This window comes from Engystomops pustulosus, chromosome 1 (genome assembly GCF_040894005.1).
Source record: "Engystomops pustulosus chromosome 1, aEngPut4.maternal, whole genome shotgun sequence".
In the NCBI taxonomy this organism is placed as follows: domain Eukaryota; kingdom Metazoa; phylum Chordata; class Amphibia; order Anura; family Leptodactylidae; genus Engystomops; species Engystomops pustulosus.
In genome coordinates, this window is record NC_092411.1 from 250,809,949 (window position 1) to 250,835,968 (window position 26,020).

Below are 26,020 nucleotides of genomic sequence, written 5' to 3' on the forward strand. Positions count from 1 at the left end.
TTACTGGAGTGGTCATGGAGAGGGTCCTCAGGAATTGGCTCACCATCCTGGTAGTAGATGCAGTAGATGGAGCTGTGGCCAGTTGTGGATGCTGCCGCTCTTGTCCTGGGTTTAGCTGATTATGAGCCCTGATAGTGGCCTGACACTATCCCTCTCTTCACTCTGTCTGTGTGACAGGATGTGCTCTCTAGTGGGAGCTAGGGCCTAAGAGGCCTGTGGTCAGAGCACGTGCTCTAAGCTCTTTCTGGAACTGACTGACTTGGAAAGAGAACTGACTCTAGCCCCTCCCTGTCCAAGGGGATTCTTATTAACCTGGTCAGGTGGTGGCTAACTCTCCAATCGCATTTTAGGGCACAAGGTGCAATACAGTTGGCAGATAATTCACATCCACTTAACCATTGCCTGTTCAATACAGTACGTTATGTGTGTATGTAAGCTGTATGTCTGTATATGGCACTGTATGTGTGTATATGTGATGTGTATATGCTCTATATGTATGTATATATGATGTGTATATGGTGTATGGTGTGTATGTGTGTATATTTGCTGTATGTCTGTATATGGCACTGTATGTGTGTATATGTGATGTGTATATGCTCTATATGTGTGTAGCAGTGTATAAATGTGTATGTATGAGTGATGATCTGTATGTTTATGTATATAGGAATGTGATATATGTAAATTTTTAAGCCGGCAGGGAGTCCCCTTCAGAAGACTGCTATGGGGCCCTGCCTCTCCTAGTTACGCCACAGTTGTGTGCCCCTAGTCATAGCCTACTTACCAGGATAGAATGTGCCCATATAAATACAATGGTTGATCTGCAAACCTCAGGTCATGTCCTCCCCCAGTTTGGGGGGAGTTCAGCTGGACCCAAAAGTTATGATCAAACAAACCATATTCATCTAACACATCAATGATTATATTATAATAACAAATTATGATACACACATCAGGGAAATTTATTGTGGAACATAATTTTAAAAACCTGTATTCATATGTAGGAAAATCTTAAAAAGATATTGACAACAATAACAGTACCAGAATATCCAGAGAACTACACCGATACAAAGCACAACTAAAGCACGACAATTGGAACGATATAATTCCAGCTAATGACATCCAGCGACATATAATACCCCTTCTTTAATTTTATCCTGCTCATATTGTAACCTATGTCCTCTATCCTCCTCATGTTGTGGCCTCTCTTTTCCTTCTCTTCTTTTGTGACCTCTGTCCTCCACCCTCCCTACCATTGTTGCCTTTTTTCTTCATCTTCCCTCATTTTGTAGACCCTGTTCTCCATCCCCCTCAGATTGTAGCCTCCTGTCCTCTATCCCATGCATATTGTGGTCTCTATTCTACTCATATTGTGGCTTCTGTCTTTCATCCTATGCAGGATGTGCCAGATTCAGTCATTGTGGTACCCGTTCTTCATAAATCTGGCACATGCTGCACTGCTCCGACTGATTTTGGTGCACCTTTAAAATAGGGCGTGCGACACAATTCTGTTGGACACTGCATGATAAACGGGGTGCATGGGCCGATTATGCGTCAGAGCACCTTTAATAAATGTGGGCCAGTGTCTCACCATACCATGACCAAGCCGGGCATCCACCATGCAAATTACAAGCTCACTCCAAATGTGGGGACACATCCTCCTGTTGCCTGTTAGCTTGATGGCCTGATGCAGACAGTATAACTACACTTCTAGTAACTGCACTAGTAACCAGACAGAACAGCACTAAGCACACGCAGCGCAGCCCCGACCAACACTGGAGCTGCTCAACTGATTTAATTTATTTAAATGTTTGACCAAATACAGCATGCTACTTTTTAAAGTTAAAAATTTTCTATTGGCCCGAATAATGTTCCAAAAATCCCTTGGCTGGAACAAAGGTTTCCAAAACCCTGCTTTAGATTGTGAATGGGTTTAGCTGAGACTCATGAAATGCTTAAAGGGAACCTGTCACCTGACACCATTTTTGAGTCTCCTTCATGTCCCCACAAACATTAAATAGCTTATCCCTAAACAGTTTTTATGAAATATTTTTGGTATTATTGGTTAGAACAATTACTTATATTGAAGTTTACTTGGCTCCCTGCCAGCTTGTGTCTTGTGTCCCTGGGGAGTGTTCAGCATGGATCAGACTTCCCCTTCCCCCCTCCTCCCTCCTCTGCAAAATGCTCATCTGTAAGTTTGAAATAAGGGAACACTGCTTTGTGCTCAATAAGTCAATAAAATAATAAACTTACATTCTCACCCTCCAACGGCACGATGCTCAATGCGGCTCGCGATCCTCGGCTCGGCTCCCGGTGGCTGGTCTTCTCTCAGTTGTAACAGACGGCAGGGAAGCGTCCACGCAATCTGCCGGCCGGCGCACACTACGATGGTGTCGCCACTGATGATGTCAGAGTGTGTGCGATTGACGCGTCTCTGCCAGCTGTTACAACAGAGAGAAGAGAGAAGACCAGCCACAGGGATTGGAGCATCGGGGAGTGGCGCTGAGCATTGGAATTGCCCGAAGGTGAGTATGGAAGTTTGTTTTTTTAATGTGTAGTTAAGGGAGCTGGCGGGCTGTATACTTAAGGGGGCTGGGTTTTGGTGGTAAAATTAGGGGCCTCGGCTTATGAAAGAAATTTCATAAAAACTCTTTGGGGATAAGCAATTTATTGTCCGTGGGGACATGGAGGAGGCTCAAAAATGGGGCCTGTTGACAGGTTCCCTTTGAAGATAGATAGACTATAATAAACTATTTCCTAAAAAAAATGTATAGGATTTAATTTTCATTGTAATCCATGTTTCTTTTCACACTAAGGACCTTTATACTAACTTTGTATTAATCATTACCACTGTGTATACGTGGCTAATAATAATTTATCCTAATAATTTCTCTACATCCTTGTAGAGTGGCAAATTTGTATCTAAGTTCAGCAGTACAATTGATATTGTTTGGTATGTGCACAAGTGTATCTATAAAACAGGTGATCCAAATAAAATAAGGTCTGAAATGAAACTTTTTTTCAATTAAAACGATAATCTTGCCAGAAGCCCTAGAAATGGAATGTATTGTCTACACTTATTGTTTGGCTTCTTTCCCTGCATCAGTAAATATACAGGGGAAGATGCCAGTCCTGTAAGTGGTCAGAGGGTGAATCCCATCTGCAAGGGTGTAAGCAGGTGGCCCTGGGCACTCTTACTTGGTGGGACTGACCATAAGTCCATTGCCAGCCCCCATGGTGTATGTTTTTCTGCAGATGCCAATACAGCTGACACCTATGATATAGCAGGGACTTGTTTTCTGATCTGGATCATGTAGGATGAAGGCTGCTTCAGGACTTAAAAAATGCTGAAAATACAGAAGAGGATTTTAGGCAGGGGAAGTTGACACTTGAAAGTCACTGCATCGTGAGCGCCGGGCTGTAATAATAGGACTGAAGAGACTAAATGTTGGTGCCTTTGGACAATCCATCTGATTTTGACGATGCACGATCTTAGTGAATTGCGGCACAGTGCATTCCGGTCGGACAATGCACTTTTGGGGAACACGTCAGGACGAGTAAGTAAATGTGCCCCATTGTACTTCATGTTAGTTGAAAAATTTGGGTAATATGTTTAACGTTTATTTATTTTTAAAAAAAAACATTATTTGGAGAAAATTTGGAAATATTCTTAATTTTGGAAATTCAACATTTTCTACTTTTTTGACACATAGTCATAGCATCAAAATACCTTGATAACTAATATTTACCAAATGTCTGCTTTATATTGACATGGTTTTTTATCCGTCTTCTTATTTTTGTAGGATGTTACGAGGCTTAGAACTTTAGGTGTGATTTTAGGCGCGCCCTCTACGTCACCTCCATACCCTCATGGCGTGGAGGTGGCGTAGTCGCTATTATAATTGAAAATTCTTGCAATGCCCAAGAATTTGCATTTATATCATATCAGTGCTTCTATGTCAATAACTGCCATAGAAGTGTTGCTTAATCTCCCCCTATGTCTCTGCCCCAAACATGTTTATAGTAAATTATAGTAGACCCTACATTGTTCCCTAAAACACTCACCTAAACTGCTGCAGAACCTCATTTTGAAAAATAAGGCAGAATATCTGTGACTAATATAGGACAATGTTATCTTTTTCAAAAGAATATAATGAAATCACATCCTGTTACTCAACATCCATTGTTCCATCTTAGAAACACATAGGTTTTTATTATTCTAAAATATAATTTTGGACATTTTAAAAGTGCAACAGTTAACGCATCTGTGGAGTACATCACAGTCAAAACACATATAACAAAGGCAGTGATACAGCTTAACATAATTGTTTTGGCAGTATTTAAGGAATATATTGTAATAAAAATATACAGATTGATGTATAACATCACATTAGCTTACGTCCTTCATAACAAAGTAGGACTTTTCTTTACACAAAACCCATTGAAAAAGTATCTTGTCCTGTTTCCTGGAGAATATGGGATTGCATTTTACATGATAAGAGAATATTGCAGTATTACATTATCCATTACTACAACATATAACATTGTAATAACTGGTGGAATGTACAACGAAGTCACAACCCAACACATTTGGTCCTCTTTATTGGTTCCTTGAACCGTTTTCCAGTTTTTTGTATTCCAGCTGGATTGTGTTAAAATAACCTGGATTCCTGTGTGGTTAATGGTTAGAAGGAACGATCTAACATACTGCAAACCGTTTCTATACAATCCCCACATTCCCATATGTTCAAAGGACGTATCATTGTGTCTGTCTACGGATATTTTAAAGGTAGTACTAAATCTTTTTGGTGCAGTAAAATTCCTTTATTCCAGTATCCTATGGCCCTGAAATCCTGATGATTGGGCTCGGAAGAGTAAAACAATCTGGAAGCATTAGATATAGTACCTGATGAAAAATGTAGCTTATTATATGTCAGCATCACATTATTGTCAATATAGGTTGGTTACACTTATAATGATGAACAAAAACACCTATTAAAGGACATCTACAACCAGGATCAAGCATTGTAAACCGAGCACACTGGCATGCAGGTGTGTGCCCCCTCTGGCAGGATCCGCTCTACTTTTAGTTTTTAATGTCCTGGTTTTTACAAAATAAGTCTTTTATGCATATGCAAATGAGCCACTCCATCGGTTTTAATGGAGCCTGGAGCCCCCCAAGCTCATTTGCATGATTTTTTAAGCCTTTTATTCTTAAAAACAAGGGCTTAAGAAGTTTAAAAAAGAACAGATCCTGCCAGAGGGGGCACACACCCGTATGTCAGAGTGCTTGGTTTACAATCCTTGATTCTGGTGGTAGATGTCCTTTAATATTTTGATACCTTTAAAGTTCCTTTCAGTCCTCGATTAAAGGGGTTGTCCAGAGGTTAAAAAACATGGCTGCTTTCTTCCAAAAATAGTGCCACACTTGACCATGGTTGGTGCCTTTATTACAGCTCAAATCCATAGAGATGAATGGAGTTTAATTGTATTACCAAGCACTATCCTTGGTCGGGAGAGGAGATATTTTTGGAAGAAAGCAGTCATGTTTGTCAACCTCCGGACAACCCCTTTGGGCAAGGTTGCTAATCTTCTTTCAAGAACAGTAAAACATATTGGCAGCAGTAATTCTTCATGAGTTTGTCCTACACCTTACCACCAGGGAGAATAAAACAACTGAGATTCCCCATAGATGATATTTTTTTTTCCCCAGAGATCATCTATCAAAAAAGAAATAGGAAGACCTCTATACACATTCACAGGTCCAGCAAAATCAGTGACCTCATTCAACTATTCTCTAATGTATGGAACCTTTAGAACTAAAATTTAAAAAAGTGTCCCACAAACTTCCTTAGAAAATTTGCAATTTCAGGTATTTTTTTCTTTAAAATAGGACATATGTAGGTTGCCATTCCCCATTCAACATATCAATATATCGACCCAGGGATGCTTTAAAATAAAATACATTCGGAAGGTCATATTTATTTCTTTAAATTTAGAGTTACTGAGGAAGCAGGTGCTCAGGATTTTCTCCAGAGGTTGATCTAGAGTATATATAGACATATAACAGCAGTAATCCCCAAGCTTTGCTATACTACTTTGCGTTAAAGATACTGATAGTATAGACTAAGGAGATGAATCCAGTTCTCCTTCAAAAATTACACACATCTATGTAGTTAAGGGTTTTAAAAAAAATACCAAACTAGAACAAATCACAATCTACTTTAGCCCTGTCTTTTCTATGGAGATGCTAGTGGTCAATACTTCTGCTAAATCAGACGTCAGTTCTGTTATAGTTACACATATTATTCTGCTTAAACCATTATTTAATCTGTAAGAAGTACCATGTTAATGCACAAAATAATACCCACAGCTTCCCGTTAGTTTAGGTAGTCCTTAAAGTCAGTCGGATTAGAAATAAGTCTTGATGATTTATAAAATTCATCTAGTATTAATACTGATATTTTTGTTACTTGCACAAAACAACATTTAAGATGGCGCCGATGGTTATTGGGGGGTATAGACCCCCATTTGTTTTACATTTGCATCCTTGAAGAAATGCAGATATTCTGAGATGTCTTCCGTCCCTTTAAGTGGTTTGAAAAGTCTTACACAATTATATAACAGCAGCTCCCGGTACAAAACATAGCACATAAATTCTCGAGTGGTCTCTTGTAGTTAGTCCAGATAATATGTTCATTATTTACATAAATACATGGATGAAATTCGGCTCCAGGGTGATGTCATTTGGAGACAAGAATGCCCTTGAAGTACAAAGCCACTGTTTTCATGTCCGTCCACAAATGTAAAAAAAATATATATAAGAAAAATATACTGAGATGCTAAGATGTACCGATTGATAAAATGCACTAGGAAGAGTTTCTTGTTACGGCTTCCAAAAATACAATAGTTCCTTGCAGGTAGCTGTGCTCTGGGTGTATGGTCGGCAAGGCAGATTGCTCAATCTCATGTTGTCCATTGCAACCAAGTGGTTTTCTGAGTAAAAAAATAGAATCCCTGGACTTCACAGCCTTTCCTGTATTATTTCATGATGTGGTTAGTAAAATAAATTGAGATATTGCATCTTAAAGGAAACTGTCTTCAACCAGATCTGATGAATCTATACCAATGTCATCCATCATCTCAATGTCTTCGATGGTCTCATCCTCTCGCTTGACAAATGTGGAGCTGCTGGATCCTGTTTCAATTGCACTTTCATCTGATGTTTGAGAGCTGGAAAATGAAAAAAAAATAATTTCAAAATCTTACACGTGATATGTATTTTATGTTGATATTGCTATATATACATGTATACAGCTGCAGGAATGGGAGGAGGACACCAAAATCCATGGACAAATTTAAGTTTATCATGACTGAGCACAATTAGAGGAATTGCCAATGGGGGAAGACTGCCATTTTGAGCCCCAGTCTTAAAGGTGCCACCCACCGACTGGGGCTCCGGCCTCTTAGTAAATATGGGTGTAAACACCTGCAGTGAGGAACTGTAGACCAGATCTTTACTGGTGGAATTTTATTCTATAGTCTCCACCATTTTTTTCAGGGGAGAATACAATCTGGCCATTTGTTAACGACCCAGCCTGCCCACCCCGCTTCCCGCCCATTCTCCAGCCTCTCTCCAGTGGCTGTGACCACTTGATATATCAGACGCCCAAATTAATTCTATGCCAGGTCCGGCATGTCTAAGAATGGTTCTATAATCTGCATCAGAAGTATGTAAAATATTAGAATTAAGTTTTCTGTATAAATGTCTTCCACAGTTTCTATAGGAAGTTAAAAGTATTTTTTTATACGGTACATTTTAGGTATCTGGTAATTGTGGATTATGGGTAGTAAAACTTCAATTTTTTTTATGTCATCATAATTTTTATATATTCATAATGATCCATAGTGATTATCCAAGTATAAACAATAGATAAATTACCTGTGCCTATTTCTCTTGCCGGACTCATCTTCTGAAACTGGGTCAATATCTGGCAGGGGAATGATGTAGCCACTGTCCGCACTAAGTCTCTGCTCATCGAAGCCACTTTCTCTGTCCTTCATTTTATGCTCATTCTTGTAGGTCACTCCGATGTATGAATTGTCGCTATCACTTCTCATACGAGTAACGGCAGGATGGTCACTTTTCAAGAAGTCATGAAGAACCTTTTCATAACACTGCAAAGAGGAAAAAATACACCGATTGTTAGCTGTATAATGTACACATCATACAAACAACTTGGTACTCAAGTAGAAGAATCGTTTTACAGATGTGCAATCCTCAGTGAAATACTAGTGACTTTTGGTGAAACGCCGCCCACTGCACAGCCCAGCACCACCCCTTCCTGCCCGGCGAAGAGGCCAAAGTAGTTGCAAACTAAATCTTGGCTTAAACACCTGATTTCAGGTGTACAAGAAGTTTAAATTTGGGCCAAAAATGTACCAAATTTAACACTATGAGAGTTTGCACCATTCCTATTAGCTATTAGCCCCTAGATGTTAGACTGTATTAAAAAGTGTGACAGGATGTCTTGGGCTAAGATCAAAGCTGCCTTCAATAGTTTCTGTTCCCCCTCCATATTTGCTTTCCATATTTCCCTTGTATAATGGAAAAGCAGAATAGAAATCCTGGACCTAGATGTGCACTGGGTCTTATAGTTGTGTTTATACACTACAGAATATTAGAAACAAGATCCATAGGATACATTCATACCTTTTTGTATTCCCCGGGAAGGAGGCTTTCGACTATTTCACTCAAATGGTAGAAAGACGGTCTTTTCTCTGGCTCGCTGTTCCAGCACTTCACCATAATGTCATATCTAAAGAAACAAAGCGACAATATAATAAAATGTAATATTCATCATAAAGAATAAAAGCCAGGTTTTCAGTGGACCTCGGTAATACTTACACTTCATGGGTAGCGTGATCCGGTTTTGCCATTCTGTAGCCACTTTTTATCTTATTATAGAAAGTAGAGTCAACAACCATTCCTGGGTATGGTGTCCCACCTACAAATACAATATATAGTATAAGTCAAACATAGCATAAAAAATGTAATGTATTAAACATGTCTCATCAATATTTACTCACCAAGAGAGAATATTTCCCACAACAGGATCCCGAATGACCAGACATCACTCAGCGTTGTGTAGAGATTATCAAAGATACTTTCTGGTGCCATCCACTTCACCGGGAGGAAAGTCTGTGTGGAATAAGACATCATAACTTTAATGTTACCCATAGAACTCCAAGTGTTTTCCACTCAATAATGTCAGTTTTATGACTAGATCCAGTAAAGTTTGGGAGCGGCTGTGTATGAGCGTTTCAATCTAGTGAATGATTTAGGGGTTGAAGAGGAATGACATGTAATTTACTATACTTTGAACTACATGGACACCAGTCATTTCTGCTCTAAATCGAAACGTGGTCGCAGTAATTATAACGTTCCATCTATGTTACATTGTAAATGATGGTTAGATTTGATACATACGCTGCCCTTTGATACATAATTGGAGTCGTGCATGATGTCTCTGGCTAGACCAAAGTCACAGATCTTCACAATTTTCCCTTGTGCCAGTAGGACATTGCGAGCTGCCAAGTCCCGATGTACACACTGCAGGGGGAGAAACAAAGTACAGTGAGATTAGGGTCTGCGAGAGGTATGTGTATAGAGGAATTCACTCTGTATGCTCAACGTACATTCTTAGATGCTAAAAACTCCATGCCACGGGCAACCTGGTATGTGAAACTGAGTAAATCCAACAGAGTCAGACCTTCAAATCCATCATCTGAAAGGAGGTTTTTCACTTCTGTTTGAAAAAAAAACATGATAAGACTGAGGTTTTGTATATAAATTAAGTAATTTTATTACACATTGGGGGCCATTTATCTTATTTTACCCTTCTCTGGGCTCTTTTTTTGCGCCTGTTGTGAGTCTATTTTTTGCACCTCATTTGTCTTTGTTGTTTTGGCTCTTTGTCAAATGCTGTTTTTTTTTTTGCGCCTCATTAGGCACAAATTTAAAATAAGGCGCAATTTGTAGCGCAAATCATACCATTGCCTTTCCTAAGCATAGTCAGGACTGGCGCAATGAGGCACAATGTAATGGCAAATAGGGTGCAATAATGCACAGCAAATTGAGGTGTAACATTCCAAAAAAAATCACAAAATTGGCGCATAACAGCCATTACACAGCAAAAAGGCACAAAAACACCAACGGCAAGGAAGAAAATGATAAATGACCCCCATTGTATCCCTGATGCATCTATTATCTATATATAACTTATCTATATCCATTTCATATCTATCTATCATCTCTTTATCTCATATTTATACATATTCTTTGCAATAAGAAAATTCTTTATTCCAATTATTTCTACCTGAGATAGGCTTCTTCTTGTAAGATGCAGGGCGGTCATACAGGGATCTCTGAATGTCAGAATATTTGGATGCCTCATTCATCTCCAGCATAGGAACATATTGGGTGGTGTCAGCTTGCTTCATGTCCATATAGTCACCATTGTTTTCAAAAGATAAAATCACATAGCTGGAAAGAGAAGAGAATTGAGTTATAATTTATAGTTAACTCAACACCCCCCATGTACCATCTATATGTTGTAGAAATCCATTGGTAGATTGCAAATTATATTAGACCATATCTCACCTCCTTGTGCTCTCATCAACTGGGTTCAGACCAAAGATATCCAGATCTTTCTTCGGTTTCTCTGGGTGTCGACTTTGGAAATTATCCCGGTTCTTGTGCAGGTAATTCACCAAATCTCCATAAAAGCAGTATTCAGTAATAATATAAATAGGTCCTGCAAAATAAGGATATCTCATGAATACCTCATAGATTGTAAGCTCTTTCAAGAAGGAACCTCATTACTGTTGTTAGTATGACTATGTTTTTGTTTTATAGTGTCTTATTTTATTTATATATGTTCCTATGATCTGTAAAATTTGTAATTTGATGGAGCTATAGAAATACAAAATTCTTATTACATGGAAGGCTATGCTCCTATGATGTGATTTCTATACCAACATTCAAGGAGTGTGATCTCTACTTATAAAAGGTAAAATGTCAGCAAAAAGCATCAGGACCACTAAACATGTAGGGACATGGGGTAACACAATAGTGGGAAATGAGGAGGTAGCTATAGTATTTTCCACCTGGACAATGAGGGACGATAATCATAAGCCGGCGCTAAAGTGGCGCCAGTGGATCTATCGGTGTGATCTGGTGTTACATTGTGCCATACACCCACCTGGCATAGAGGGGGAAAAAGTCACTATTCCCGGCATGGCACAGAAATCACAGCTTGTACGCCTGTTTTTAGGCCTACAGTACAAGCTATGATAAACCTCCCCTTATGTCTTGTTTGTCTGGATAAGCCATCAATACATACCTGACTTGGTGCACGCGCCCAACAAATTCACTATGTTCAGATGAGCTCCAAGATGTGTCATGATCTTGAGTTCTGACATAAGAGCTTGTTTCTCACTGGATCTAGCAGTGGCTATTAACAAAAAGAAAGATACAAATCAATAAACTTTCACTAACTCTAGAAGATAAATAGATGATAGATAAGTAGTTATAGAGATGTTATAGAGATTGATAATTTTTAACTCACGTTTCAGCATTTTTACAGCTACTTTCATCACAGGCTGTGAGCGACTGAGTCCGTATGCCGTGCCTTCCACTACTTTTCCAAAGGCACCAGATCCAAGGATTCGGCCTGAACCATAACAAATTAGGGTTATTAACACACACATAGTAAATCACATAAATAAAGTATACAGAAAAAACATGGTTTATAATCATATAAAACTGTCAGTAAAATCTCTTACCGAGAACAAGTCCATCTCTTTGAAATTCCCATCGTGAATCATAGGGCAGTTGCATGGGGTCTACATAGATATATTCATGGCCATCAGGGCTTATTGACTCTATGACCCGCCATCTTATTTCATACCTTGGTTTCTGAAATAGAAAGAATGGTTTAATATTTTACATATATATATATTCCTACAGATAGTTAGATATTAGCTTCACAATATGATGTACAACAATAGAGTTGTGCACCAAGGCCCAGTATATGAAGCAAGCAAAATGCCACTTTCTCTTATGAAAAGATACCAAAAGTGACATTTGGTACTTGAGGGCCCTAAAAATAGACTTTGGACAGAGGTCATGATAATATCTAACATCTTGATCTGAGCATCTGGATTCTTACCTGTTTCCATATGATGACAAGGACTATGAGAGAGATGATGACTATCACCAGTAATACTAGAACCGCAGCTGCCACAGTGAGTTCTGAACGGAGAGCTTTGAAGAAGAAGACAGAATAAATGAATTAAATAACAAAGTCAATCTCCTATTATGTAATATATATATATATATATATAGATAATGTCACACCAGTTGTTTGTGACTTATATGAGGATTCAGAGTTAGAGATATAGTCAGACATTTGCACTATATCGCACTTCTGGACATAATAACTGATAAAACACTTACAAGGTGCAACCAGTTTCAGCTCCCTTGCAACCGCAGCCAGATCATTCTTCGCTATGCAGCGGATGGCCACGGTCTCCTCCACTTTCTTGAAGGTCACTTGGCTCTTCACTGTGTTGTCATTGTCCTGATGAGTCTCCATACTGATCTCTGTACCATTGGTTACCAGAATGGACCAGGAGGAATCATTATTGCACCTACAATACATAAACATAAGAAATTGTCACATATAATATTCCAGATATTAATACTATGGATGTACCAATGAAAAATTGTAATATTTACTTTTTTATATCTTTGCAGACCAACCACTCTACATCGGGAATCGGCATCCCTTTAGCCAGACACTCCACGGCCTGCTGACCCGTGGATCCATGGTGATCATCCGCCAACTGTAATATCAATGCCGGGACTAGAATATTTGAAAAAGAATAAAGTTTTAGTTTATCCATTTCTTTTAAACTATTTTTTTTAAATATTGTTTAATTGTTTTCAATTAATTTAAAAATGGATCATTATTTTATTAACTGTATTCACCTTTTATTTGCAGTTCAAACGAGTAGGTTTTGGTTTCAGCGTCATTCTGGGCTACAAGGGTGTAAAGCCCACTGTCTTCTTCCTTGGCACGGATGAGTTGTAACATAGTTATGAACCTGAGGAACACAAGAATTGGAATGAATTCACTTATGAAATTATGATCTAAATGAATGTGTCCCATCTTAACTGGGTAATTATTGATAAATGAGGTGGTGAGTGCATAGATTTACCAAGCTTCCTCTGTAGTGAGTGTGCTGGTGGTGATCTCAGTCAGGCTCTTATTTAGCGTTACGTTGTCCTTTAGCCAGAAGATTTTTGGCACCGGATAAGCGTGAACATCGACTGAGAAGCTTTTCACTTCATGAAGGTTGGCAAATTCCAGTAATCCAAAGTTAGGAGTCAGGCTTATAAATCCTTTATCTGGAAGTAAAGAAAGTATCAATGTTAGTCCGGATACTTTATCCGATACCCTAGACTTCTGAGACTAGCAAATAATAAAAATAACACAAACTTATTGGTTATTCCAATTTAACTTAATTTCTAAATTAAAAAATTATTCCAAATTAGCAAATTAACAAAACCAAATCAGTGGATAGTGCTATTGAATGATACTGTGTCGGGGATGGCTAAGGCTTAGTGTAACTTCATCAATATGTTTGTTTGGCTGCAAGGATAGCGATTGCGGGGGCTTGGAAATCTACATCTATACCTATTGTTTACACCAGCGATGGCGAACCTTTTAGAGCCTGAGTGCCCAAACTTCAACCGAAAGCCACTTATTTTTTGCAAAGTGCCACCACAGCAATTTAAGCAGTAATGTGTTTCTCCTTGTTCTTTGACAACTTTCAATCGTTCAGCCTCCTAAAGACACCAAAGCAGTTGAAAAGAGGAGAGCAAATTCCCCTATCATTGTAGGAAGATTCTGTAGGAAGATTCTTTGAGTCCTGTCTGGTGAACTTCATGTTGTGATGGCCTGGGTGCCCACAGAGAGGGCTCTGAGTGCCGCCTCTGGCACCAGTGCCATAGGTTCGCCACCACTGGTTTACACAAAGAAGAAACTCACCAGGATCATGGTTAATGACTTTTTAATCAGCTTTTTAGATGGAACCACAGATAAATCTGACACACTATGGGGCTCATGGCGCTCTTTCCTCCCGGATGCCCCACTAGATATGGGTTACCCGCCTCTTATAATGTTTATGGCTGCGATAGTTTCCTTTTGGTCCATCCCTTTGTGAATGAAAATAAGGTGGAATCCTCCCTAAATCCTTCATACCTACTCCCTTCTACCCTCTTTTCCAAGTTGGATTGGAATTTTTCTCTTTATAAAAAATGTAACTGTAAGATGTCATTTACGTTTGGATGTTGTAATGTTTTTCTTCCTTCTGGACATTTGAGTCGAGAAGAATTGAAGTCATGCTATCTGTTGCCATCAGTGTAATACATTCTTCTCCCTCCCCTCGTTTTGTATACAGCTACTATCTTTAATGTTGTATGCATTGAGCCTATATTAAGAGCTCTTGTCATTTGTAAGCTTTTATTAATTATGTCTCTGGAGACTAATAAAAGTGAGTTAAAAACATAACCAAATCAGTGATAAAAGATAATATTGTATGAAAGGGATCTTGTGACCTGAAAGTCACAGATATTATTCTTCTGCCTGTGTCTAATATTTGCTTACCATGAACTGTAATGTTGGTTCTTTTGACTTCAGTAACATCATCTATAGTGCTGGTGGCCACACACTCATATTCTCCAGAATCCATGACAGTAGCGTTTGGTATGGTAAGTGTGTATTCCAGTCTTACCATGGGAACCTTTGTTTCATCAACTTTCTTGATACCAACACCTCTCTGTAATAACAGGTGATATTCATTTAGCTTAATTTTTACAAATAAATTTAAAAATCTCCTACCGCTCTTCACACTGTTATAACGTGACTAGATGATAAAACTATAGCTGCCTCTGGCCACCACTAGAGGGCACTCACACTATATGGGTAGTGAGTGAGAAGTCCAAAAGTCTCTATGTAATGTTTGGACACTTATGGCTGCTGCAAGAAAATGCTATAACTTGGTGTTTCAATGCATACAATAAGGGTGCAAACAGACGGTGCGGCCAGGACACGGCTCTGATGTAATACAAAATTATTATTTAGTGGCAGCTTTATGTTCTGTTAACTAAATATTAACTTGTTATGAATTATTGTCAAAATTGCTCAACTGATAGAGCCGGCCACATCACATCTACGTCTTTGCTGCATCCTGCCCGCATTGTCTATTCATACCCTAATAGACTCCACTTATCCAAGGAGCAAACTATATATACATAGTAAGAGCTGTTAATTGAGGTTTTGTCCCATGTATAGCCTGGCTACAGCTCTCCCTAATCTACGATTATAATTTACCTGCTGTCCTGGATAATTCCATTCCAAATCAACAACCTCTTTTTCAAGAACAATACAAGTAATGGTTATGGTTTCTCCTGATCTGAACACGGTCTTTGTTGCCTGCATCTCCACACTGATATTCTTATTTACTGCAAGGAACAAGAACAATGTTATCAGTACATTATTATAGAGCAGTAAAGAGCCAAATTGTTAATATGATTTCATTTACATCCTGACAAATGTGAGAGCTCTTATCCCTGTAATGATAAGAAGTGTCATAAATAGAGATGAGCGCAACCGTAGTTTTAGTTCATGTTGCCTTGCCTCCAGGTTGCGCGGCCCAATCCTGAATTCCGAACTGGAACTAGAACTACTGGTCCATTCATCTTTACTCATAAACATAAGACAACGTAAAGGAATCCATTGTCAGTTTTGACTATAATAAACTGCAGACAGTGCTAGTTATAGGCTCTGGAGATCTATGTAGCATTGTGTGTGTAGTAAGTAGCAGCAGGACTGTAAAAAGTAACCTTTTAATTCAGGTTTCGAACTCCTGTGGGTGCTCTGGATGGGTCTTTCAGCCTGAAGAGCTTTCTGCTGTTTCGATGAACTGTCCTACAGCCCCTCCCCTCTGCTCTGAGTGACTGCTGTAATTATCCAACCAAAATCCTGATACATGTAGTAGAGGGGAGGGGCATATCAACAATATAATTTATATTTTGGTCTATAAGAATATATATAAGAAAAAGTTCAATTAAAAATCTTGACTCTACCTTGCAAGGTCTGTATGATGAATTCTTCCGTTTTGAAGGATACCCCATTGACTGTTGTTTCACAGATGTAGGAACCTGAGGGTAAAATCCCAAGAAAGCCTTGCCTGCTGTCATAGAGAGCATTGACTATCTTGCCTTCATCTACGTTCCTTAAAGTCACACCAAGGTGAGGATCAGTGACCCGGCATGCGATAGTGGCAATGTCATCTTCCGTTACTAGTATGAAGTGATCAAACATACCAGATGGGACAAAGGGCATTGTGGGATCTGTAAGAGAAGGGGCCAGGTACACATTAGTACGTAGCTATAGGCTTGTTGCATACTTCATTCATTTTAACATTGTTTTCTTAATTTGGGGGAATAAACCAACCTGGGACATATAGATAAGTCTCTGCACCCTTGATCTCGCCATCGTCAGTCTGCAGGTCTCTGTAGTAACAGGTATAGCTTCCAGTATAATAAGCAGACGCGTTCTTCACTTCTAAGACTAATACAAATGAGCCACTGTTGTTTTCTTCACTGCGAGTGACAACATTGTCATCATCATCCTTCATGTTTGGGTAGTCCCATTCCAGTTCACTTTCCCCAATGCACGTTAAGGAAAAGGAATCATGTAACCGTATGACCGTTTCGTTAATTGGTGAGATTACCGGTAAGGGAATTTGACCACAGATAAGCCACGGACCTAAAATACAACAAAAGATATGTTTAACCTATATATTCCGTCCATAGGTAACATTCTTCAAAACTGATATCATGTGCTATGGATTGGCCACCAATATTAATCCAGTATGAGTCTGACGATAGGCAGTGTTACTAATGTATTGTTAGATGGGGCTAAGGCGATTGTCTGTGAGTTAAATTGTTCCTATTATTCTTTACTAAAAATATATATTAATATGTATATATATACAGTATATATATATATATATTGTTTACAATCCAATGTTAAGCCAGATAGGTCATCTGAATGATGGTAATCCTGATTGTGTAAGCTCTTTCCACCTAAACCAAACAAGACAAACACTTACCGATAAGCAGGACACATCCCACTATAAGGGACGTCCTTGTGGCTGGTGCCATTGTTTTTGAAAACTGCAAGAAATAAAAAGAGAAAGACGATTAATAAATGTGATCACTATGACATGGATATCACATGGACAATTATAGACTTTCTATGGGTTGTGACTCTTGCTGAGGCTTAACTAGTCTACAATGTCTTTAGGCAAAAAAGAGAAAGGTTGACCAAATTTGACAAGACCAGCCAGCTATCTGCATATGGAGGCTTCAGAGAATCCTCATTGACACCGGAATTTTAACAGCCAATCCTCTTGTTCTTAAGAGGCATAAGCTGCCACTAGATGTGTCTTGAAGGAGCTTATATCTTTCTCACCATTAAAAACACTGAGCATGCATGTGTATGGTGGTAGTGGTAGGGAGGAATAGTTGTTGGAATCTTTTCCATTCAATTCATGCAGTTACATTTTACATGTTAAAGAAAGCAATAACTGCTCTATTTTCTACCACTGGTTTTGATACCTGACAACATAATTACCAATTACTTCTATTTACTGGGGATTTATTTTAATTGTATCAGATTTTTTTCTTTAAAGAGGACCTATCACACATAACAAGGCACTAAGAGTGGCTTACTAAAGTACTAAAGCAGCTCCTAGCGCTAGCCCATTATTAGCAGTTGTAAACTGCTAGCTTTATCGTAACTCTCCAATAAAGCTAGCAGACACTGTCACGCAGTACAATAGGAACGCTGGACCAAGCTCATAGCGGTCCGGTGTATTCATGAGGGGATGGTCCGAGGTGCTGCTTCTTCCCCGGACCTCCCCTCCCACTCCATAGGCCAGTGGTGACTGCCGAGTTCCATGCGGCAGTCACCGCCTCCTAGTCCCGCACCCTCATGAATACGCTTGACCACTTTAAGCGTGGTTCGGCGTTTCTAGTGTACTTCGCGGCAGTGTCTGATAGCGTTATCGGAGGGTTCCAATAAAGCTAGCGGTTTATCACTGCTAAAAATGGGGTAGCTCTAGGAGCTGCTTATTTTAGTAAGCAGCTCCTAGTGTCTTTTTTTATGGGTGACAGGTCCTTCTTCAACTAAATGTAGTGCTTTTTTGGCAACAAAAACTATTTGCAACAAAAGAATTTGCAACATATTATTCAGTTCTGACAGCTTCCCATTAGTCTGAGCCTTTAAAATGAAATAAAGTTTACATTCTTGGGAAGTCAATCTATATGTAATGAGTGAATGAAGTTTAATTGTGACTTTTCATGAACAAAATCTATATATAGTAAGCTAAAATGATCTATTACAGTTTGGCCGTGCATTAGCAGGGGGTCATTCACATATGGATGTCACTGCACTGGAAGAAAAATTATGATTTCCTGCTGGGAAACCAAGGGACTCAAACGGCCATAATCTGGAGCTGTCTATAGAGCATGTCCCAATTCTTCATCACTGAACAAACTTTTATTTAATGTATGTGCATATCTGTATTACTATGTGGCACAGAAGTCACTCAGACACTATAGTTTATATTACAAGCTCTTATTACACAGTGTTATCCTGTATGACCACGTAACATCAGTGTAAGGTAGAATCACTAATTCATTTTCATCTAAAACCGGAAGTGGATTTAAAAGCAATGAGAAAAATAATGAAAGGACTTCCTAGCCTAGGATGAAACTCTACAGTAATAACTTGTGGGCAGCAGGACCATGAGTAATTGTAGCTATGGGGTAAGATAAGCTCCATGCTTCAAAGAAGCCCCATACTAGTCTGTCTCTTTTATCACATTTCATCCTAATTTGGTCTGTATGGTCTGGACCTATCTTTATCAACAATCTCCTTTATCTGAGCAATTCCAACCAGATAAAACATGGACCAGGGAGTAATACAAATACAAAGATCTTAACCATTTCATTCCACTAGTCTTGCACCCTGCACACTACACAGGAAAACTGCTCATAATTGCACTGTTTTGGATAATTGTGTTCAATTTTCATTGTGTTCAATTTTGTGACTGCAGCAGTACCAACAATACCCACTAGAGGTCACTATTCCACAGAATCTTCCAAAAATTTCAGTGTGTGCCAGTGCTTCTCCGGGGTGGCATAACTACAAGTGTTAGCTTGGACTACTGCTTCCTTTTTGTATTGTTCATTGTTCAAACTAATAAATTGTTCCACTTTTCAAGTACAATAACAGATGTTGACTGAGAAAATACATTTCAGAAGCTTTTAGCCCCAAATAGTTCAATTTAATTTCAACCTTACAACATAAATGTAATGTACAAATAAATGTACAGAGTTGTAAAAATAAACTGGTTCTAAACAATATGCAGTGTAGATAATATTATGGGTGCTACTACACCCACATATGGAAGCATCTTTGTAGTAAAAGCCAATAGATATTATGGGATTATTAGTTGTCATTACATGTATAATGGGTATGCACCAGTGCCTTTAAGGATGAAAAATGAAATAAAAATAATGATTTTGGTGATGCAACATAGGGAGCTCATATGCACAATGTTGTCTCTGTATATGTCTTTTATTTGACCATACTAACTATGTAACTTTGTAACAATGGACTAATGGGTAATAAAATAAATGATCAAAAAGGTTATAGACTGCTACAGTCTAACAAAAAATTCATACACATTGTAGAATCTGTAAAATACTTGTGGTGTTCTAATGTTAGCAAAAAATTTACTGTAAATAATGCAGGTGTATTCTATATCCCATAGAAATGAAGGACAAGGATATCTTTACCAGCAAATGAAAAATAAAATCAATTGAAGAATTTGCCTGTTTCTATAGTAGAATCATATTCACCAGTTCTAATCATTTTGACAAGTAAAGGTCACAGAAAATGTGATCCTTTCCTTTTCCCTTTTTTTGATAAGCCATATCACAGAACAGGTGTGAATATAGCACAAGCATCACACGTCAGGTTAGGTTATCAATGCTTTGCTCATGCCTTGTTTGAGCTCTATATTCATATACCTCCATTGCAGCTATTGACTACTGACTTCAGTTATTGACACCCGTTACATAGAAAACTTTTATAAAAAATGTATTTTGGAATGCGCTTGTATTAAAACCACACAATTCATTACAGTTAAGACAACATTTGTATACCAGACATATGTATGCTAACAAACTGAAGTGTGAAAAAGCCCATTGAAAAGAATGGTTCAGTAAGACATCAGTGAAAAATCATTGGAGCCAGGAAGAGAAAACCAATCTGCAAGTGTCCATAGGCCAAAATGTGAAAATCCTGATGTTAAAAAAAAACAGCAGTGTGAAAGAGCCCTTTGGCTGAATGCATGATTTAACCAAATATTGTCCGTAAAAAAACCAAACTAAACATCCACGTTTCACAGCAACTTTTGCAATGTTTAATTCTAAATGGTTGGACTTGATGGACTTGCGTCTTTTTCCAGCCTTATGATACTCTGATCCCTTTGACATCTGTTTTTCACAGATTCTCCTGAACAATAGGCTAAAAGTGAGACGTAAAACATTGTTTAGACTAGGACATGCTCTACTTTTTAACGGATACGCAGAAGGACCAATGGAATAACAGACATTTTATTTTGTGCAGTCGGGTTTAATCCATTCGAAAAACGGATCGCACACTACGGATTCTCATAGTCCAGGGAATCTGCTCTTAGGGTAAGATTTCTTCAACCGTCCCCATTCATGTGGATAGGGTTTGTAGAAATTCATGTTAAAAACAGGCAAAAACAACTCAGGAATACATCTGCTGCATGCGAATATGCCCCTAAACTAGGCTAGACATCCAGATATCACTAAACCACAAGAGCAGCACTAAAAATCATATTAAATGATTGATAGAAACTCATCCTTTACACATATTAGATCTGTGTAACAACAAACTGCAGTAACCAAACCATCAACTTTACACTTGTAATGATCCTACTAAGGGTAATATATGAACATCATGGAAAATAAGTATTTGACCCCAAATGAAAATCTTAATCAGTCATCTGGGACCTGCCATGTCTGAAGACACCACAAAATAAATCGACTGAGCAGAGGCACTGAAGAACTGGCCATTGTTCTGCTTGTAGTTTCTCCCAGCTGAAAAAACATGGAGAAGCACGATTTGTTTTCCAGGTGCCTTTTTTTATCACCACCTAAAATATTCCTAATATTTTCAATCAGGTTATATCTAATGCAGGAAATGTTAGCTCTTTACATATATTATTAGTAAATTCGAAAACTCCAATGTTATTGCAATCTAATTTTAATATTTGTATAAAAATTCAACAAAACGTATCATTTATACGTTCCAAAATCTTATACTTAAACCAAACCTTATAATAATAATTCTCAGCTATAGTATTAATTGTTGTTGTTATTATTATTATTATTATTATTATTATTATTATTATTATCAACATCATCATCAATTGGGGTTCATTACACTTAGAGTAGTCAAACTGTGAAATACCCAATACCAAGAGGCATAAAAGAGGACTACATACTTACCTAAAACTAATGGCAATACGTTTTATAATTAATCTAGCAAGTAATAATGAATAATTCATTGAGGACTTGATCTGGATTTATCCTTCAAAAATATAACATGTGACTTTACCAGAACATTGCTATAGGAACAAAATATAGACTTAAATGACCAACAATAAATTAGAAAAGATCATTATTTTGCCAAAAATTTATTTTTTTGGATTTATACAAAAAACGGTAAATAACTAATATTTTATGTTATAACTTATGTAAAATATAAAAAGACTATATAAAATATACATTAAAAATCTAAATAAAATATTTATAGGCTGGTTCTGAATATTTCGATTGTATATATGACTCATCATTCATATAAAGAAACATCGCAGACAAGTATAATGAGGCTGTGACTTATGTGCGGTGCAAGGCGCTGCTGTGACACTAGGTGGCAGCAGAGCACCGCGTTAGCTCCATGGAGCAGGGTGTTAGAGTTTGTGCAGGGTTCTCTCCAGGGAACTTTTGTGCTCTGGCTCCAGCGTTATCCAGCACATCCGCCAGGCACCACCCTGACTTGTAGACCTTTATCATCGTGTCAGGCTGCCCACACAACTCTTGGGTAATTTGTTTTTCTTTTTTTTCTCTATCAAGAACTACTGTATATCTCATCTGAAGCCAAACTGTCCATCACTCCTATTCATTCACTCACTTGTTAGAATCCATGGACAAAGTATGCAAAATTTTAGCCTTATATACTAACAAAATGCAATAAAAATTAGTAAATTGTACACCCTATTTTATTAAATAGGCAACACCTTGTAGTAGAAATAAGAGTATTTTCCAACCCCCTTTTCTGGAGTCCCCTCATTTAAGTGAAGCCAGTCCCCCAACCCCCCTCCAGTGTGGCACATCTGGAAGAAGGGGGAGTAAATTGTACCCTCTCATAATGCTTTCCATACCACAGATCTGGCGTCTCCTCCTCTATCAGTCTGTTGCAATCTCCAGAGCCAACTTTGATGCCATCAATTTGTTTACATAGAAAAGGCAAAGTTCTCACATGCACCCCCCAAAAAATAGTTCTATGTAGTAAGTTTCTATTGCTCATAGCGATTGCAGCAGCTAAATCTTATATTCTTAGAAGTGGAGACAGTAGTCTTATATTTATAAATATATATATATATATATATATATATATAAGCCCTTGTACAATCATCAACCTATAACATTAACAATATGACTCCATTTTCCACAACTGCAGAGGTTTCAGCACATTTTAGGGATTTATCCCAACCCAGCTGACTCCAGGTTTTCCCACCCCGCCAAAAAGATGACCCAGTTAATTCTTCAGCTGGTTGCTCCAGTATCTTGCATTATCTCATCTTTTCCATTCACTGCTTCCCTACAAGGCTGTTGCTTAGGGTCCCATATCAGCCTATAACTATGACTTAATACAATAACCTACAACAATCATAAACATTAATATCATCATCATCCCAGTGAGTCTTATCCCATCATCTAATCCTTCCCCCAATGTCTGGAGACAATACACCAGATGTAGCAGAGTTTAATTGGTTGTTTGTGATCAAAGATAACTCTCTTACTTATGGTAATGTTGAGTTCCCTGCAAATCCCATACACAACAACAGATATCAAATTCAATTACGTTAAACCATTTGCCAAACATCTGTTTAAAGAGAGAACTGTTACTATTCTACGATTTGTCTTAGATTTGCACAATGTCAAGAGCAGAGCAGGACAATCTATAGATCTGGAGTGAGAGGTGTGAATGGATGCAATGTCCTGCTGCTCACAGAGCCCCATAACACGTCTCAGCTGCAGACAGATGTTACATGTCTTGTAGAAACCTTTATATAGATCTCAGCAAGGCTCCTAAAACGCACTTATCTTATCTATCCCTCTACTCTGTGAGTAATGCAATGGACAGGATAGTTCTAGATTAGCCTGGGAATAGATTCGGGTAATAGAAGTCACTAAAGTGATGACAACATGACATCTAAGGACTTTTCTTCCAGGGAAAGTTTTGGGAACAACTTGGTGCCTCCACCCTAGGAGCAACTGAATGTACTATTATTACCTTAAACAAGTCACTATAACAAAGACTAGTTAATAACAGACATTTCTGATCATAATCTGCTTTTAAGAACATTCTGGTTTCTCAAACTTTCCATAAGTTTTCCAACTCTGGGGGACTTCACATAAAATATCACAGTCAGTTTTGTAATGTTACTTGGATGCTGATCTACAGAATGAGCATCCAACAATGTTCTACATAGTGCACAACAGCCAACTAGCCTGGCCCATCTCTATAGGGTTCCTGCCAAACCGAGAACAAATGTGGAAGCCTGATCCACTGGTAGAACTTCCCCACAGATCAGCCACTTCATTACTGCAGCCTTGTAAACAGGCATTCCCTCCATCACAAACCACTTATGATCTCCAGGACTGGAGAAGATAGCGAACAAGAGCTCTCTATCAGAGTAGAAGTCTAGTGGTGGCATCTGGGGAAATTTAGAAAGGGGGTTGTAGTTATTTCATAGCTCTGATGGAATCTGGGAATACCATGTATAGACCACTTCACTCCTTTCATGTCGAGTAATTATTAGAAAGCAATAGACATGACAAGGACATGCAAACATATGGTGGTAGAAGACCTTAAAGACACCATGGAAAAGACTGAAAAAAGTCTTAAAAACTGAGTGGACACGTTGAAACTCCACAATGCAACATAATGGAACATCCTTACCTTAGGTTATAGGTGGGGTTTCTCACTGCAACCCAAGAACCCCAAATTGCTGAAGAACCCTGATATAATATTCATATGAGAGCATGCAAGAAATGTTGAGATCAAATCCTCATATCTTGAGCAAAAAAAAAAAGTTGCAATCCAGCTCCGAATTCCAGAAATCCACGTTCCAAAAACTATGCAGGAAGCCTTCACAATGTGGTTGTCATTAGCCTTTTATGCCCCAAAGTAGAATGCGCATGCAAGACTTAGAGAAGAACCATCCACAGGACCCCCAGGCAGATGGAGTCCTTCCTGAGACCTTCACCAGCATGAAATCATCTACTCCAGCAAAGTGATTGCTCTTTGTACATCCACAAGAATCCACATAGGAAAGTTGTTCTTCTCCAGGAGCCTAGCACAGTAGACCTTCAGTAGACATCTCCTCAGCATCAGCCATCATCCATCCCGATAAGTAAATCCAATGCTATACAGACACAACTTGTTGGAAACTTTCTCCTAAACCTTACACTTAGTATAGGATATTTACATAGTGGACTATTGCCCTACCTGATGTTTTCAGAACCTCATCAACTTTTATAAAAGTTGAGGATAAGGTTCGCTACTACTGCTCTATTACGCATAGTAAATGTATGACTGCATAATAGAAATATATTTCATGATGATTAGAATAAATGTGCACATTGGTAGAAGTGCTGCCTTACCTTGTCAGCCTATGTTATCTGTCAGTATTAAATCTACTGTGCATGAAATAAAGTATAATCCAGAGAATCCTGTGGAATCACCTCCTTCTAGATTGCACTGTAATAGACTGGAGCTCAGAGTCTTGTAATTGATCCAGTGCTATAGCCCATCCTTCCCCCCAAAAAAACTAATCATCCTGAGAGATGTCAGAAAAAAAGCAAGCCCTCCTCTTATACAAAAGGCTACTCCCCCTGCAGACTAGCTGACTTTCCATACACAAACACATCCCCTTACAAGAGCCTGGCAATAAACAAGCTGCCCCTTAGCACTTTGTGGATTGAGGGGCTTTACCATAAACAAAGGGGTCTGCATTCACAGGTTACACAAAGAGTTAAACTAATCATAGTGCTACTTTTCAAGTCTGTGATGGTAATTTATTGCCATATAGTAAAGGAAAATGGAACCTAATCTACATATTATACATATTAACTAGAGTAACTATGAAGCAAGCAGAGGTAATTGACCTCTCAATCACTATAAAGCTAGTATTAATTACTACTGGAGCTCCGAGAGCACAATCCCATCCGTCTGAACATAAAACCCACATCTACTATTCCTGTTATTATAGGCAGGGGGCGCTGTTGCTCCAAAATTCTGGGATGAAAAACAAGGCAAATGGGGATAATTGTAACCATGTGTTGAAAAATCACCCAAGTTTGGACAGCAGTATTTTAATACATGTATTTAGATGGGACCTGTAAGTAATAAAAAATGTTTGGGGCTTATAGTTGTGCTGTGTGTATACTATTACATATGCCTGGTGCTGCATTTGCTGGAGCTACATTGTT

General features: G+C 38.4%; 1 protein-coding gene across 2 annotated transcripts; it reads right to left on the reverse strand.

The window, feature by feature from the left end:
- Positions 1-4,187: 4,187 nt before the first annotated feature.
- Positions 4,188-25,362, reverse strand: PDGFRA (platelet derived growth factor receptor alpha). 2 transcript variants are annotated; one of them, XM_072124265.1, is made up of 23 exons: positions 25,193-25,362; positions 17,248-17,311; positions 16,587-16,901; positions 16,217-16,483; positions 15,462-15,592; positions 14,736-14,907; positions 13,285-13,474; positions 13,055-13,170; positions 12,803-12,929; positions 12,521-12,714; positions 12,234-12,328; positions 11,848-11,980; positions 11,631-11,735; positions 11,406-11,516; positions 10,664-10,817; positions 10,380-10,546; positions 9,700-9,809; positions 9,491-9,613; positions 9,091-9,202; positions 8,909-9,008; positions 8,714-8,819; positions 7,943-8,178; positions 4,188-7,233 (listed from the first exon to the last, which is right to left on the reverse strand). In XM_072124265.1, the coding sequence occupies exons 2-23, from the start codon at positions 17,297-17,299 to the stop codon at positions 7,086-7,088; spliced, it is 3,264 nt and encodes a 1,087-aa protein (XP_071980366.1). In that variant the 5' UTR covers positions 17,300-17,311; positions 25,193-25,362; the 3' UTR covers positions 4,188-7,085. The 2 variants fall into 2 exon arrangements, with proteins under 2 accessions (XP_071980366.1, XP_071980376.1); XM_072124275.1 differs by lacking the exon at positions 25,193-25,362 and adding an exon at positions 24,489-25,175.
- Between the last annotated feature and the right edge of the window lie 658 nt (positions 25,363-26,020).

What these genes read in the sequence shown, in the direction of transcription:
- PDGFRA (XM_072124265.1), bottom strand. Translation starts at nt 17,299, where the DNA reads ATGGCACCAGCCACAAGGACGTCCCTTATAGTGGGATGTGTCCTGCTT. An exon ending in GGGCGCGTGCACCAAGTCAG is followed by an intron (nt 10,818 to 11,405) that starts GTATGTATTGAT and finishes CTTATTTTGCAG; the next exon opens with GACCTATTTATATTATTACT. An exon ending in GGCAAGAGAAATAGGCACAG is followed by an intron (nt 7,234 to 7,942) that starts GTAATTTATCTA and finishes TTCATTTTCCAG; the next exon opens with CTCTCAAACATCAGATGAAA.